Source organism: Lathyrus oleraceus, chromosome 4 (assembly GCF_024323335.1).
Source record: "Lathyrus oleraceus cultivar Zhongwan6 chromosome 4, CAAS_Psat_ZW6_1.0, whole genome shotgun sequence".
Classification (NCBI taxonomy): domain Eukaryota; kingdom Viridiplantae; phylum Streptophyta; class Magnoliopsida; order Fabales; family Fabaceae; genus Lathyrus; species Lathyrus oleraceus.
In genome coordinates this window covers 489,188,954-489,206,714 of record NC_066582.1, presented here as the reverse complement: position 1 = coordinate 489,206,714, position 17,761 = coordinate 489,188,954, and the positions used below count along the sequence as shown (strand labels likewise).

Below are 17,761 nucleotides of genomic sequence, written 5' to 3'. Positions count from 1 at the left end.
AAAACCGGCATTGAATTGTTTCATAACCTCGGCTTTGATTTTCTCAGACATTTCAGGGCGCATGCGACGAGCCTTCTGCTTAACAGGACGACAATCTTCCTTCATCGGCAGCCGATGCACCACTATATCAGTATCCAATCCGGGCATGTCTTCATAAGACCAAGCGAAAATCTCTACATAGTCATGTAACATCTGAATCAATCTTTCTTTGACACTGTTTTCCAAGCCTGCTCCTATTTTGACTTCTTTCTTGTCTACTTCAGTACCCAGATTTACAATTTCGATTGACTCTTCGTGCGGCTGTATAGTCTTTTCTTCTTGTAGTAACAGTCTGGCAAGCTCTCTAGGTACTTCACAATCTTCCTCACTTCCATCCTCGGCTTGGTAGATCGGATTTTCAAAGTCATAATGAACAGTAGCGGAATTATTATCAATAGGATCCAGAGTGGATACGGATCTGCAATTTGTGACGCGAGTGTGTGTAAGAAAGCATAGCTTGTCTGAAAGCTGACAGGAAAGATAAAGAGCGCAATATTTGAATGCGAAAAGTCCATTGATTTATTGAATATGAATATGCTTATGAAAATGACAAAACCCTTAACAAATCAGCTATTGTGCCCCGGGCATAGACACAATGCCTTAAGAAGTTCAATGAAAAAAAACTAAAATTTGCAACACTAAATAGACAATAACAATTACTCCTGACTAAAGGTAATCGGGATAGTGTCTTCAGCCTTCCAATTATTGAGTCCGTCACCAATTGTTGGGAAAATCCAGCTATCCAGGTCGCAATCGCTATCAGCATCTTCTACAGCATTGATTCGATCTTTGACCATCTTTTCAGAGTTAAATCCCAGACCAGATTTATCAGACTTGTAGGGTACGTTGATCAGTTGACCGCAACCAGTACGACCACCATTTTCGACCACAGCTTGAGCATCTTTCAGAGAAATCATGGCAGGAGGAGCTCGAATAACCTCGGGCACAAGGGGAGTTGGCTTAAGGACAGGACTGGGCGGAGGAACCACTTCAAATGACTGAGACGGAGTCTCGAAGAATTCACCATCCATCTCAACGTATCTGAAGGTATGCACACTACTGACGATATACTCTTCTTCCCCACACACAGTGACGATCTTACCCTCTATTGGATATCTCAGCTTTTGATGGAGAGACGAAGCTACAGCACTTGCCCCGTGAATCCAAGGGCGTCCCAGCAAGCAGGAATAGGCAGGAAGAATGTTCATTACATGAAAGGTAGTGTCGAAGACTTGAGGTCCTATCTTGATAGGGAGAACCACTTCACCATGGACAACACTCTTCGCACCATCGTAAGCATGCACCACAATGTCACTAGGCTTCAGTTCAATGCTCTTGCAGTCAAGTTTATCGAGCACGGCTTTCGGTAGCACATTCAAAGAAGAGCCATTATCGATCAACACATGAGACAAGGTGACCCCCTTACACTCAATGGAGATATGCAGAGCTTTATTGTGATTCTTCCCTGCTGGTGTCAGGTCAGCATTGGAAAAACCTAGGCCATTGTCAACAGTCAGGTTAGCAACATAGTTCTCGAACTGATCGACGGAGGTCTCCTGAGGTACATGAGCAGTCTTCAAGAATTTTATCAAGGCATTGGCATGAGATTCAGAAGATAACAACAAGGATAACATCGAGATCTTAGACGGGGTATGCCCCAACTGTTCCACCACATCAAAATCACTTTTGCGGATGATTTTCAGCACTTCTTCCATTTCTTGTTTGGCAACATCTTCAGTAGTAACTTCGACCGGTGTCTCTGACTGAGAAGGGTTAACGGGTTCCTTTCCCCGGTTTTCGGGGACCGGAGGTGAGATCTCTGGAGAAAAGATCCTTCCGCTTCGAGTAACTCTACTAGTCCCAATAATGTCAACGTCATCAGAATTAGCAGAATTATTATCTTGCTTCACACCATGGATGTAAACATCGCCTCCATAGTTCCACGGAATGGCTTTGCTTGAGGAATACGGTACTGGGCCAGGTGCAGTAATGATTAGGGGAGCTACCTTGGGCTCAGCAGTAATCTTCACAGGTACTCTGATAGCAGTAATCTTCACTGGAACTTTGGACCTTGCAATCATAGATACTTCTTCGACAGTGTTTTCCACCTTAGGACTCCTTTCAAAGAGAATTGTACGATTATCTATCAGCCGTTGAATACCATTCCTCAATTTCAGGCAACCATCGGGTCGGAATAGACAGAGATCGCAATTTTCAGCACAACCTGGAAATAAACCAGCTTGCAATAAATTCTTCTTGACGATCAAGAGAGAAGATGTTAAATCCGCTACAGTAGCGATGAGAGAATCGTCATCGACGGCATTAACAGCCTTGTCATGATTAGGCATAGGTGCAGTGATGACATTAGGAGTCTCCGGAGGCTCGAATTCAATTTCCCCAGCATCGATCATATCCTGAATTTTGTTCTTCAACAACCAACAATCGTTTGTATCATGCCCGGGGCTATCAGAGTGATACGCACACCTGGCATTGGGATTATAACGAGGCGAAGTAGTGTTGACATTTGCAGGAGGACCTCTGAGAGTGATTAAGTTTGCCTTTAGCATACTTTGCAGTGCTTGTGCTAAAGTCATATTGATCTTGGTAAACTGCCTTCTTGGTCTGTCTTGTCTGTGCTGAAAGTTTTAAGCAGGCGGGGCTGCAATCGTAACTGCTCCAACGGCATGGTCACTACTTTTCTTGTTATGACTCCTTTGATCGTACACATCATTTGATTCGTTCTTCCCATGATAGGACTTTTTGCTGCTTGTAGAGGTAGCCGCCTGTATCTTTCCACTTCGAATGCCGCTCTCCACCCGTTCACCTGTCAGTATAAGTTCAGTGAAACCTGATGAAGAACTTCCCAGCAGATGGCTGTAGAATGGGCCAGTCAGTGTACCCATGAACATGTCTACTAATTCTCGATCCATCATAGGGGGTTTGACTCTGCCCGCCAAATCTCTCCATTTTTGGGCATATTCTTTGAAGCTTTCTTTAGATCCCATAGTCATATTCTGCAACTGTAGCCGAGTAGGTGCCAGTTCAGAATTATACTGGTAGTGTTTGTAGAAAGTTGTCGCTAAATCAGTCCAGGTGCGGATGTTAGAACTTTCGAGCTGATAATACCATTCCAACTGAGTGCCAGACAAACTTTCTTGGAAGAAATGGATCCATAGCTTCCTATCAGTGGTATACGGCTGAATCTTTCTCACATAAGCTCTCAGATGCATCTGAGGACTAGACGCACCATCGTACTTAGTGAAAGTGGGGATCTTGAATTTGCGAGGAATGACCACATCAGAGACCAGTCCCAAGCTTTCGAAATCCAGACCGGGCACTTTCTGGCCCTCCATAGCTAGCATACGTTCTTCCAGCAACTTATACTTGCCATCTCTTGGAGAGTACTGTTCCTTCTCATAATCTTCATCGTCGTCCTCAGAGTTGAAGAGATCAACATCCTCCTCTCCTGAATCATTTTCTGTCTCTTCTTCTTGATCTTTCGGAAGTCTAATCTTGATTCCTGCAGCCTGTCCTTTACGCCTCCTTCCCGGGTTAATGTAACTCACAGGTTTCGGGTCTTTCTTCTTTTCGAGCAAGAGAGCCTTCAGTTCTTCCTGCCCCTTGGATAAGCTCAGCATCATCTCCTAGAATTGAGCATTCTGAGCCTGGAGATCTTTGACAGTTTGTTCGAGAGCCATTTTTTCTGTTTAAGAGGCAGACCGTGAGAATATGGTCTTTTGGAATACCTGTTATGCGATGTTATGTTATGCTATGCAATGTATGAAATGTTTTCAAGGACTTTTGGAATTTAACTTTGCGTAAACTACCAAAAAGAGAGGAACTTCTATTACTAATTTCTTAATCAATGTTCATTACAAAAATAATAATAAAATACAATGAAAGCTCAAGTTTCCCAGGGGCGGCTTCTTTTTGGGCGAAGATACGCATTGAGTCTTCGTTCCTCATCAAGCTGGCTGGTGAGCTCTAGTACTTTCTTCTTTTCTGCGTTGAACTGAGCTTCGAAAGTATCCCTTTCCTCTCTCAACTGGGTCCAGGATCTCTTCAATTCCTCAACATCGGTAGGCATATCTGGATAAGGAATGATCTGAGAAGCCCCTCCTTCAACTCCTGGTTCAACAATCAATGGCCCGACTGCAAGGTACGGCATGACAAGTTCACGAGCTCTGGCGCGTACCCATCTGAGATAAGGCTCCATAGGAATAGAATTTTTCTGTCCTAAAGTGCTTCTTTTCACCATGCCCCAAGCTCGTATAAACCTTTGACGGAGACCTTGAGAGTCATTGTCGTAGTCAAACACTGTACCTTGAATAATCATTTCATGTGGACCATCTCTTCGAGCATACCCAAACTGACGTAAGGCTAAAGCTGGGTTATAAGTAATACCCCCTCTTATCCCCAGGAGTGGTACGTTAGAGAATTCTCCACAATGGTCAATGATGATAACATTTTCTTTGAGATGAGGGCACCAGCGGATGTCTGAATGAGAGAGCGACATTATCCTTTGAGACCATTTCAGATTTTGATCATTCTTCAAGACTGATTGAGGGAGGTGCGAAATAAACCACCTAGATAATAAAGGTATGCAGCACATGAGAGTCCCTTGCCTCTTCATAGTACGAGTGTGAAGGGAATGCAAAATGTCTCCAAGTAAGGTAGGCACAGGGTTATGAGTGAGAAATATCTTAATAGCATTCGTGTCTATGAATTGGTCTGGATTAGGGAATAACACCAAACCATAGATTAGTAATGCTAGGACATCTTCAAGAGCATAGACATTCATGACTTTTAGGAATTCTCGGGCCTTTTTTATCAGAAATTTGGCAAGTAAACCCTTAACTCCAATTCTTGTTACCCAATTAATTTCGATGTCGGACTTTGTCATGTGTAAAGCTGCGGCAACTTCTTCAGACTTCGGAACCTTTTCTAAGCCACTGAAAGGTGTTTGATCAAGAATAGGGATCCCAAGCAACTTGGAGAATTCTTCTAATGTGGGTACCAACTGATAATCTGGGAAGGTGAAGCAATGATGTTTAGGATCGAAGAACTGGAATAACACTCTCATCATATCTTCTTTGAAACCAGTGGTAACCAAATTGAGGATAGAGCCATGTTTCTTGATGAACTGAGCATGATCGGGAAGTTCTGACACTAACTCCTTGAGTTGAGGAGAGATTGCTACAAGATTGATCCGGATAGTCTTCCTGGAAGCCATAACCTGTTTAACAGAGCGAAGCTAAATCCCTAAGTCCTTGAAATGGTTAGTATGATGCCATGATGTTATGATGTTATGATGTTATGATGTAAGCACAAGCATGTCCCACAACAATCATTCCTAGGTTTTAAGGCTTGCACGAGTTCCATAGGTAAGTACCCTCCCCACTGAAGTTTGGTTGGTTCAACCTGTCCTAGAATAGTAACCGGATTCTAGAAGGATCTCAAATCATTGACCTTTCTTTAAGTCCACTTCAATGCAACACCAAGTGGTTGACCAAAGCTTCCCTAAAGTCCAATCTCAAAGAGTGTAGTATCGAGTCTCAACCAACCTCAGTCGGAACCGAAGCCAGTTATCTCACTACTTTCTAATGGCTAGGATGAGTCAATTAGGGTTCTAAAGGTCTGGTTAATGCTTTGATGACACCACGCGAATGCCAAATTTTTCCTCAAGTAAACATGAGAAACATCAGGACATCCAAAGTGTCACATTAACCGTAGCCATCATTTTAACCATTCCAATATACGCCGGATAGTCGCGATGATCTATTGCTACTTACCTAAGGTACACTAGATCCGGGTGTAGGATCTTTCACTCAACAATACCCTTAAAAGAAGGAACAAAAAAAAAACTATAAATGATTTTTTAAGGTGACCTCTCTTTGTAAATCCCCAGCAGAGTCGCCAGTTCTGTCATACGGTGAACTGACTTTGATGTGTTTTTTAATCGCAATGTCGCGGTTAGCAAGAGTCGCCACCGACTTTTCTTTTATCCAATAAGAAAGGTGGAAAAGAACAGGAAAGACCTTAATTTAGATTCTTAGGTTCGGGAGGTACATTATACAAAGGGAAGGTGTTAGCACCCTTCGTATCCATGGTTATCCATGGGCTCTTAATTGCTCAATCATTTATGTTTTTCTAGCTTGAAAAAAAAGTGTTTGAGAAATGTGTGGGAAATGTTTTGAAAAGGAGGATTTAACTTTGTAATGATTCTCGTATGAATGTATACAAAGTGGTTATCTCGTTTAGTTTTGAAAGTCGTTTAGAAAAATATAACTCGGCAATGATCCTAGTACGGATGCATGCCAAATGGTGATTTTCTAAAAAGGATGTTTTGGAATGTGTGAGGTGCGTGCGAAAAATATTTCAGGTTATGAATAAGCAATTAAGAGTTATACCTATTCGAGGTCTTTACGGGCATTTCCTATCCTTATGAGGGTAAAATTGTCCTTACTATTGAGAAGTAAGTAGTTTCATCCTTTGGATGTAGAAGGGTCATCGAAGGGTCATTGATTGGTCATCGAAGGCAACAGTTGTGAGGATACCTTAGCATTCGAAGGGACTATCATCATTTAACCGTAGGCTACACCGAAGGGTCATCGAGGGACAAAGGCAACATTCGAGGGACTATGATGATTTAACCGAAGGGTCTTTGCTAAGTGCATCTCCATATTCGCGGGACATGACCGTAATACCATAATCGTAGGGTAACAAAGAGAGGTCCGTGATCACTTATTTAAAGGCAAAGTTTTATAATTAATTAGGTAGCCGTAATCAAGTAGGTAATTAGGTCCACATTAAAATTAATACATTAAAACCAATTAAGCCATTAGGGTGGATCTTCGCCATAAAATCAATACATTAAAATCAATTGAGTAATTCAGGGTGAATCTCCATAAGGGTACCCCACAAATAAGGTGGGATACCTAACAATCAATCCTTTCCTGGGGTATGTGAACCTTTACAAAACTCAACAAAACATGTCAGAACACCAAATCAGGGTGCAATCGAGGATTACACCACAAGGAAAAAAGATCACAACAGTAAATAAGGTCGGATAAATGATGCATGATAAAACATGAGTGAAAAATCAGAACAGAAAAGTCAGCTACTGTCACGTTCGCTCCTGCCTCGCCTAGCGAAGGCTTAGCGAATACTCGCTGCATGCTCGCTTAGCGATGTGTAGGCGAGCGGCTGCGGATTCTGGTTTTGATATCAGTACATTTTCAACCAATTTTATGCCTTATGGCTTTCATTACTGTAATTATATGGCTAATCATTTAAGGTATTCAGGTACATACTAAAGTTCACATGCCAAACTTAAGCTATTTTCATAAATCTAATCATACAGCCATATGCGAATTAAGAACATAAGGCAGTAATAGCAATGTAAACCTGTTGGCAACTGGATTGCGACTTCGAATCGGCAAATCGGATTGAATCGGGCAGAAGTAGACCTTGGTGCCGCCGAGTTCCTTCAGGGTTTGCCTCCCGTGAGTGTTAGGGTTTGCTTGCTAGGGCTCTCCTTTTTTCGTTTTCGTTTTTTCTTTCCTGAATGAAGCTTGGCTATTTATAATGCTCCTTTTGTGACCTAATGGGCTTAGAATGAAGCCCAGAATTTTCTGATATCCGCAAGCTTCGCTAGGCGAGCGGTATAGCGAGGGGTTCGCTAGGCGAAGGATTTGCTCGCCTAGCGAGCAAGCCAGTTTGGGCCATTTTCTAGATTTGGCCATCTGGGTGCTGGGCCTTTGTTCTTTTAGGGTCAATGCCTTGAAAAATAAGTCGGGGTGCCTTAAGAGTGTCTTTTGAGATTAACGGGCAAATTTTGGGGTATGACACATGAGTATTCTTTATTTTCTGCTGCGAACGCATATTGCTTGAATATTCATGATGAGTGAAATGTGTTATTTTGAATGACCAGGTGTATTGTTGGTTTTTGAAAGTTTTAAGTTTCAAAAACGTCAATGTGACACCCTTTTCTTTATATGCATGCTTATTTACTCTGATTATATGCTAAATAAATTGGGGTAGAAAAAGGGGTGTTACAGCGAGCACCCAGCGAGCTGCTAGCGAGCATTCCCAGAATTTTACAATAGCAAAAGTCAGCAAACTCGCTAGGCGAGCAGCCAGCGAAGGTGGTAGCGATCACGCCCAAACTTGGTCAAAAGCACAGCCAGCACTTGCTCGCTAGGCGAGCTCCCATCGAGCAATTCCAGTAGCAAAACCATCTAAACTCGCTGGAGCGAAGGTGGAAGCGTGGGATTCTCCTAGCGAAGGTTTCTTCGCCTAGCGAACATGTGAAATCTGGCCAAGGATATTTCTCTGGGCGCATGTGCCTCTGGTGCCTATTTTGGGGCTCGCTAGGCGAACCATTTTGCTCGCCTATCGAGCATGACAGCTCAGACATCAGTAGTATAAGTAGCTGGGGCTACTTTTTGGAAAAAATAACTTTTAGAACTTAGATATTTTTCTGCATTTTCTTGGGATCACACCTTGTAACCTAGAAACACTTTTTCTTCATTTTTCTTCATCTCTTAACAATATTCTACAAAAAGAAGGTGGATTCCCATTCAATCTCGATTCTTCGACTCGGATGTTAATCAACCTTCAACCAAAACTTGTTGTACAAGCTACCATGAAAATGAGTAGCTAAGTCCTTCATTTTGTCAAGGTTAGATGTAGGTGATCACAAGCTTTGTATGTATATGGGATGATCTTCATTTGTAAAATCTTTAATGATGAATATATGATGAAAACTTTGTTTTATTGATAACTCTTTGTGTTGGTTTATGATCGAGAGATGTTTACCAACTCTTTACCTAGGTTTTCATCCAATCTTGTTTGTTAGCTAGAGATAGTAATGAATGATTTTGTTCACCATAAAGTTGAACCAAAAAGTTGTCATTTTGGTAGATTGTGTGAGAGATCAACAATGGATCAAAATGGGAAAACCCACAATGTGTGTTAGAGATAAACACATTGGGAGGACTTTGTGAAATAGTTTATCATCTAAAGGAGTTTATGAGTTTTGTTGATCGAACATATGCATGCAAAGTGATCGTCGAACCCTAACTTTGACAATATTTATCAAATAGAAAAACCAAAAATTTTACCGCATTTTCTTACTCTTTTATGCAAGATACCGTGACAAAAAACTAAAACCCCCGTTGTTACTACAAGTTAAGAATTAAAACAACTGTCGAAAGGCGGCGATATCTCACAATCCCTGAGGAGACGATAACAAAAACCCGACATACCATCCTATCACAATAATCTCCACCATTGCTAATACCCTTGGGATGTTTATTTTTGCTGTTGGAACAAAAGTAAAATTTGACTATGGTAGATTTATGTTTAAATAAATCATCAAGCATGCAACTACTAATGCAGTGAAGCTGCCAATTGCCTTTCCCTCTATGATTTGGGGAATTATCTTGAATAAACATCCTGGTATTCTGTGCTCTAATGAATTACCTAGTAGAAGAAAACCTGCTCTGTCTATGCACTACAAACTATTTGAAGGAAGTCATGTCGAGGATATTATCCTGACATCTGCCATGAAGAGGCCAACCTTAAAAGTTGGAACTATTGCTGAGCTTAAGGAGACATGCAAAGAGCTAGGTGAAGGGATAAGGGTAGCCACAGCTAGAAAAAAATCGTTGGAAGCCTTGATTGCAAGCTTGGAGCAGGCTGATGGTGAAAATATTGAACATACTAATGACAACCATGAAGAAGAAGTTGAAGCTCACACCTCTAGTGAGAGGACTGTTAACAATGATGATGCAAGTGGCAATTCTGTTTCTGGTGCTGATGAAGAAGCTGCAAGCTCAAGCTCTATTGAGTAGCCTTGTTGACTCTGGTCTCCCTGGTGATTTTCTTGGTCTTTTGCTATTTTGGTAGATTTTCTTGTTTTTGGTATTACTGTGTTGGTTTGTATCTCAACTTGCTTACAACTGTGTTTGTACTTGGTGTTGTAGCCCTTTAACTTATGGCTTTTCGGTTAATGACTAGATAAACATTTATTTTGTCTCTTTGGTCTCTTTTGGCTAAAAAGGGGGAGAAGGAGTAGCTATGGATGATGTAGCATTGTTGTCACTGCTCTGTTTAGTCACTGCTCTGTTTGTCTGATACAGGGGGGGATTTTCTGGTGGTTTTTGTTTAGCACAGGGGGAGGATTCTCTGTGTTATGTCTGTGTGAAGCAGGTTGTTGCTTGTTGTGGACTAGCTGAAGGGGGTATGGTGTATTCTGAGTACAAGCGCTTGTGTGTTGGCTAGTTGCTAGTAATGTGTGTATGTTTACTTCTACTGCTGAACTGATACTTTAATTGATTTCTTGTGAACGTGTGATCTGTTGTTTGTTTTAGCCAAAATTTGCCAAAGGGGGAGTTTGTTATTTCTATGTATTGGCATCAATTTTGGTATAACTTAGTGTTATCACAAGATGTCACGCTTGTAGTCTTGACATGTGATATCAGCTTTCTGCAGGTTGTTTAAAATAGTTGGGCATGATTTATTCAAGATGTCAAACCCGATGTTAAGACATGTGCATACAGAACATTCAGTCTTAATGTTATGTGGTTTGTTGTTGCGCTTTTCATGCAAGTCTTTGTGTGCTTATGTGGAGATTGCATGCGTTATTCAAGGAGTAATTCTATTTAAAAGCCAAAATATTCTGTTTTCCCAAAGAGGAATGATTTGTTACTAATTCCTAGGGAATACGCGTTAAATAGGATTAGGGTTTCATGTTGCCCAGACCCATTCAGAAAGCTTCTATTTAAAGACGACGTAAACCTTGTGTGATATATAGAAAAATACGAACGTTGAAGTGAGTGAGTATTAGGGTTTTAGCCTAATGTACGTTTGTGAATTGTGAGTCATTCATTCATCCTGTTGATGTGTGAATTGGACTGAGTTTTGAGTTGTAGTTTGTTCACTCTAAGCTTTGAAGTACGAGTGTATTTGTCTACTTGATTGAAGCTTTTAAGCAAAATCAAGTGTGTGTCCTTAAAGTGTGTCTTCTCTATTTGTAGTATTTGTTCTAGTATCACTGCTGTGATTGAGGGGGAGTGAGTAGGGTCTAATATCTAAGAGTTCTTAGATAGAAGTCACACGGGTAGAGATTAGGTGAAAAGATTTTAACTTGAAGTTGTTTACTGAGAGTCTTTGAACTAATTCTGTTTAGTGGATTTCCTTCATGGCTTGGTAGCCCCCAGACATAGGTTTGTTTGCACCGAACTGGGTTAACAACTGCCTGTGTTGTTTTTCTATTGTTTAATAATTTTATTCTGTTTATATTCCATCTGTTGTTCAGATATTAGTGTCGTGACATTACCTTTGACATCTCATATCTGATACCAGAATTTCAATACCCTTCACAAAATCTAAAATATCATATTGCATTGTAAATGGTTTAACCTCTAGCAAAAAATGTAACATCACTCTGCTACGCCAAATTGCTACTATTTATGCTAGTTTGTGGCCTAGAAAAGGAACCTACTTTTATTATAGGTTATACGAGGGGTTAAACCCCCGTCAAACTTTGTGAGGTATTAAATCCCTGACACAAAAGTTACAATGACGTGTTTTGCAAGGTGATCTCACACCTCACATAATTGTGCATTATGAGGTAGATTTTGACATTGTATGGGGTTAAACCCCTAACAATTTTTTTTTCTTGTTGTGACATGTGAGGTAGAGAACTCTGGTGGGACAGTAAACCTCAAATTCAAAACGCAACACTAGTAACGCCCTCGTTCTCAGTATAGACAATGTCTATGTCTTCTCCTTTATCATTATCGCCGACCGTTACCGACAATAATATCATCTAGTGGCGTGATAGAACTTGAAGCTCATGTCAGTTTTACCATAATCCATAGTAGGTTATCGACTGTCTAACACAATTGTCTCCTTAAATTAAATTATTAAATGTTAGATATTCCACTCAATAAATATCTACGGGAGAAAAATGTTCACTATTTTTTTATAACAAACAAAAAAAATAATAATTTCAGTTTTATATATTTTCTTTTATTAAATAATTAGGTAAAATTACAAATAAAAAATAGGTTATCATATGATAAATTTAGTTTTGATTTTTTTTCGAGACAAGAAAAGATATATTACTCTCTCCGTCTCATAAAAAGTGTCCAATTTGAACAATTCACAGTTCTTAAAAAAATGATCAGATGTGTTGATTTTGATGATAAAACTAATATAATTTACTAGAATATCCCTATTAATTGTAGTTAAAAGAGTGGTTGAATAAAGTAAAAATTAATAAATAGGGATATGATAGTGAAAAAATAATAATAGATACTATATTAATATTATAAAAAGACAATTATTTTAATGAGACGGAGGGAATAATTCAAAAACAATTATTTACAACTTGATCAAACAAGATCTAACCCTCAAAAAGGGACAAAGGAAACCAAAAAGAATGAGAGCCTAAACTAGACTAACATCAAATGAGTAATGTGCTCTCTAATCTTAGGGCTACTCCGACCCCTATAAACTATAGTATTGATGACTTTCTAAAGTACACATCGTTTCTATATTTCCAAATGGCATGGACAGTTTCAGCTGCAGCACTTTTCAAAAGCTGAACTTTCCACCCCTTGCCCTTGCTTGAGTTCACGATCCACTTCAGTTCCTCTTCCCATTTTTCAAGGTCATGAGTGATCTGCAGCCAGTCAAGGACTTGCTGCCAGATATTTCGTCGGGTGAGGCATTCAAAAAACAGGTGGTTGATAGTTTCTTCAAAATTGCAGAAACAACATGTTGTCTCAACATCGGCACCAAACTTGCTGTGACGAGTTTTTGTTGCCAACCTGTTGTGACAAGCTAACCAGAAGATAAACAAAGCACGAGGACGCGCCATGTTTCGGTACATAGTTTTACTCCAAATAGGCATTGGACAATCACCTTTCAAGTACCTGTAAACTCTCTTCATATCAAACTTCTTCCTTAGATTGCTCTAACTTTGTATTTGGTGAACCGTGATTCTTTGTTTAAGGACTGCTTTGAAAATCCACGAGTACTGCTGCTTAACCTGCATAATCATTAGTTGATCATTTTTAATGTAATAGCTGGGAATCCATCGAATCCACAGGCTATCAGCCTTTTCATTGATATACCACAACAACTTAGTCATGTTGGCTCTATTCCACTCTTCCAGCGCGATTATATCCATACCCCCTGGGTCTTAGCCGCACAAACCTGGTCCCAGGCCACAGGGGATTTCCTAGTAACAGTTTCCCCACCAGTCCACAGAAACGATCGAAAAATTGCATTAATATGGTTAATTACCTTTTCTTGGAGCTGAAGGCATTGCATCTAGAAATTTTTCACAGCAAAAGTGACACTACTGATAGTTGTATCCTACCCGCATAGCTTAAAAGCTTTGCACTCCATTTCTTGATACGCACCACAATACGGTCTATCAGAGGCATGTAATGCTGGATTGATACGCACCACAATGAGGTCACGTTGCCTTAGGCCTCTATTAGCTTCAATAATCCTAGTGTATTGTCCTTGAATATTGAATTTATAGGACATAGAAGTCACAGCCAGCATGATCCACCTGATGAATTTATTGGGCAAACCAATTTCCTTCAAAATTTGCTGCAGTGCATTCCAATCCATGATATCATAGGCCTTCTGCAGGTCCAGCTGAAGCATACACTTAGGAGCCCCACTCTTTCTACTATAACCTCGAATTAATTCGTCGGCTAGCAAAATGTGATCATGTATGTGATGGCCCGGCAAAATGCAGACCGACTATGATGCACAATGCTCCCCATCACTCTACTCAACCTAGGATCATGGACCTGTGTCATGAATCAGTAGGGGATCATTCAAAACCCCTAGTGTTTCAAAACCATTGCTACAAGTGACATGTGTGGTGGAGCTTTCCCTTGTCTCCCATTTTTTGTTCACCAATCATTTTGAAGTTTCTCCTCTGCTGGTCTTTTACTATGTACCATATTTGTGTCAGGTTTTGTTATAGGTTGCCATTGCTTTATGCCTTTCTTTGTCTGCTCTTTCCCACACTCATGTCCAACCTTTTGTCACTTTTCACAAAACATAGACTTCCACTCATACTCCACCAATTGCTTCATTGTAAGTTTTTTTAACTTAGAAATGACCTTATCTTTAGATGTAAGGGGTTTTTGGTAGATGATCTCATTAGTTCTATCAAGATGCTTTCTTGGGGTTGGTTCGAGATTGTCAAAATCGTGTAATTACTATGATTTGATATAATTATCGTGTTAAAATTTTTTATTCACTTTATCATTTAAATAATTTTTAATCATTAATATTTTGAGTTCTATATAATATCTGATTATTTGTAAAATATACTAATATGTGTTAGGGAGAGTTTGCCGCCGATTATCGTCCGATAAGATTAGAGGGATTAGAATCTTATGTGGAGAAGACATCCTATTTATAAAAAAAAAAAAATTTTTAGAAGAAGAAATTGATTAGTTTTAATTTGATTTTGAGATGGAAAAACAATTTAATATAAAATGTAAGCCCTAAATTTAAATTCCATTTTGATTTATTTTTCAATTATAAAAAAAATCCTATTATTTAGGATTCAATTACTTATAGATTTGATATAAAATTAAAATTTAAATATATTTGGAATGATTCAAATTTGTAATTTTTGAGGGGTGAAATGATTCAAATTTAAAACTATAAAAAATCCTATTACTTAGGTTTCAGTTATAGTTTGTTGTTCAATATCAATCAATCTGAATCAGAAACTCTAATAAGTCCTAATAAATATATGTTGCAGCATAACTCCTGAATATCCAATCAATCTAAATCAGAAATACTACTAACTCCATCATGTCCCATAAACCTTCCCCTACCAATTTATCACAGGTAAGGGTCGATGAGGACTCCATAACCAAGGTTCTTTTCTGTATTCTAGTTGTGTCAGTGTTAGTTTTTGTTTATATCTGCTATATTTTGCTATCTCTATCCGCTTGGAAGGCTATAAACCAATGGAGTTTGTCATAGCTGATGCCTCCATCACGGAGTTCGATTTCACAAACAATACCTTATACTATAACTTTAAGCTCAATATTACTGTGAGAAACCCCAACTTCGAAGGCGAATCTATGGGCAGAATCCCTGTAATTTCTTCTTATAAAGGTAATAAATTTGCTATGGTGGATATGGAATCCACTTGGCTATATGGCAGGAATACCATTTTGCTTAAGCCTCTCTTGTTTTACGGGAATAGTTTGATAAGACTCAATGCTCAGAAACTGATTGAGTATCATAATGAGACACGATTGAGGATATTTAATTTAGATTTGAAATTAAATAAATATAATTATTGTCTAGGTTTGAGAATTCCTCTGATTTCCAATGAAAAATTAGAATCTACTTTCAGGGCTACTAATTGCACGGTGAATACCAGGGTTGGGACTAGGATTTGGTTACTTTATTTATTTCTAGATTTTTGTTTTTAGGCCATTTAATTAAAATAAGTATTTATGTTATTTTGATATGAGTTTTTTTTCTTCTTATTAATTAATCTAATTTATATTTTATTATATTGAAATGTATTGTAAATGATCTTATGTCCATATTTTTTCATTTAATCATATAGATGGAAAGTTTAATGTAATATTCTGGATTCCAAAAGTTGGAAACTTATTTTTAGTTCTATAAATATTTGGTATTAATTTTAAATGATGCATTCTTATTACATGAACATAAAATATTTTTAGCAAAATGAAATTCTATAGAAGAACCGTAGATTATTTTTCTATTAATAAGAGTCCACTCTAACCAAATACTTTAACTATAGGGAATAATAAGCATTAGAGAAACCAAGCAATCGGTTTAAAGTCTACAACGACTCATAACTTGAATAAACACTTTCCTAACATCAGAAAACGCACCAACAAACAACACATTATTCCTATATGTCCAAATGAACCAACACAAACAATCCATTCATCTTCTTTGGCAAGGTGGCTTTAAGAAGAGAGCAGACTATGCCCAGCCAATGAGAATTGGTTTTCCAAAACTGCCGCGCAACAGAACAATGCACGAAAAGACGAGTGAATGTGGAAAAAGGGTTGAAATATTAAACTTGATTTGGACGTAATATTATTTTTTGATTTTGGGCTTAATTATTTAGATTTAGTTTATTTTGGGTAATGTTTTTAGAAAAATCTTATAGTATTTGGAGTGTTTAGATATTTCTTAAGATTGTAATATTTTCTAGAATACTATTTGTCTAGAGTTCTCCTTAGAGTACTATAAATAGAGATGTAATCCTATACTTTTGCATCAAACAAAAATACAAAATTCTCTCTTCCATAAATAATTCTCCTACCTACCAAGTTTCTATTCAAGCCTCTAATATTCTCACACACTTTCCTTAAACACAAAAAAGATTTATTTCCAACAAAGTGGCACAAGAGCTTCAAGGTCCTAAAAAAATGGAGAATGAAGGTTTCCCTTTTCAAATGCCGATGCTCACAAAGAACAACTATGACAATTGGAGTATCAAGATGAAGACGCTACTATGAGCTCAAGATGTGTGGGATATCGTTGAGAAAGGCTTCAATGAGCAAGATGAAGCCTCGTTAAGCCAAGGTGTAAAGGAGACATTGAGGGAGTCAAGAAAGAGAGACAAGAAATCTCTCTTCCTCATTTATCAATCGGTGGATGAAGACACATTTGAGAAGATCTCCAACGCAACGACGACCAAAGAAGCATGGGACAAACATCAAACTTGCAACAAAGGAGTGGAACAGGTGAAAAAAATTCGTCCTCAAACTCTTAGAGGTGATTTTGAACGTTTATTTATGGAAGAGTCCGAGTCAATTTCTTATTATTTTTCTCAAGTATTGGTCGTAGTCAATCAATTTAAAAGAAATGGCGAAGATGTTGATGAGGTGAAAGTCATGGAGAAAATACTTCGCACTTTAAATCCAAGTTTTGACTTCATTGTTACCAACATTGAAGAAAACAAGGATTTAAAGACCATGACTATTGAGCAACTCATGAGTTCCTTACAAGCATACAAAGAAAAACAAAAGAGAAATATTAAACAAAAGGAGGCTATGGAGGAACTACTGCAACTCAACATAAAGGAAGCAAATTATGCGAATTACAAGAGTCAAAGAGGACGAGGTCGTGACCAAGATCGTGGGCATGGACAAGGACATGAAGGAGAAGGAAGAGACAGTTGCAACAACTACTCTAACAATGGAGAAAGAAGTTGGAATCCACAAGTAACAAGAGGTCGTGGAAGAGGAAATTCATGGTCGATGTGTGACAAATCACAAATCAAGTGCTTCAACTGCAACAAGATCGGTCACTATGCATCTGAGTGTAGATTCTCGAAGAAACTTGTGGAGAAAGCTAACTTTGTAAAAGAAAAAGGCGGAGAAGAAGAAACTTTGTTGCTCGCATGCCAAAACTAAGTTGAAGAGAAAAGAAACAAATGGTACCTCGACACAGGCCCAAGCAATCACATGTGCGGCGATCGAAGCATGTTCGTCAAGATCAATGAAGCGACAACTGGAATGTCTCATTTGGAGATGACTCAAAGATACCGGTCAAAGGCAAAGGTAAAATTCTTATACGCTTAAAGAATGGGATCATCAATTCATATCCAATGTCTATTATGTTCCTAACATGAAGAATAATATTTTGAGCTTGGGACAATTATTAGAGA

General features: G+C 38.7%; 1 protein-coding gene across 1 annotated transcript; it reads right to left on the bottom strand.

Moving 5' to 3' along the window:
* Window positions 1-12,565: 12,565 nt before the first annotated feature.
* Window positions 12,566-12,931, bottom strand: LOC127138145 (uncharacterized). Its single transcript, XM_051064543.1, has one exon. It carries the CDS (start codon window positions 12,929-12,931, stop codon window positions 12,566-12,568), a length of 366 nt encoding a protein of 121 aa, XP_050920500.1.
* Between the last annotated feature and the right edge of the window lie 4,830 nt (window positions 12,932-17,761).

Bases quoted from the DNA above. Each gene is read 5' to 3' on its own strand.
- LOC127138145 (XM_051064543.1), bottom strand. From the start codon at position 12,931: ATGGCGCGTCCTCGTGCTTTGTTTATCTTCTGGTTAGCTTGTCACAAC.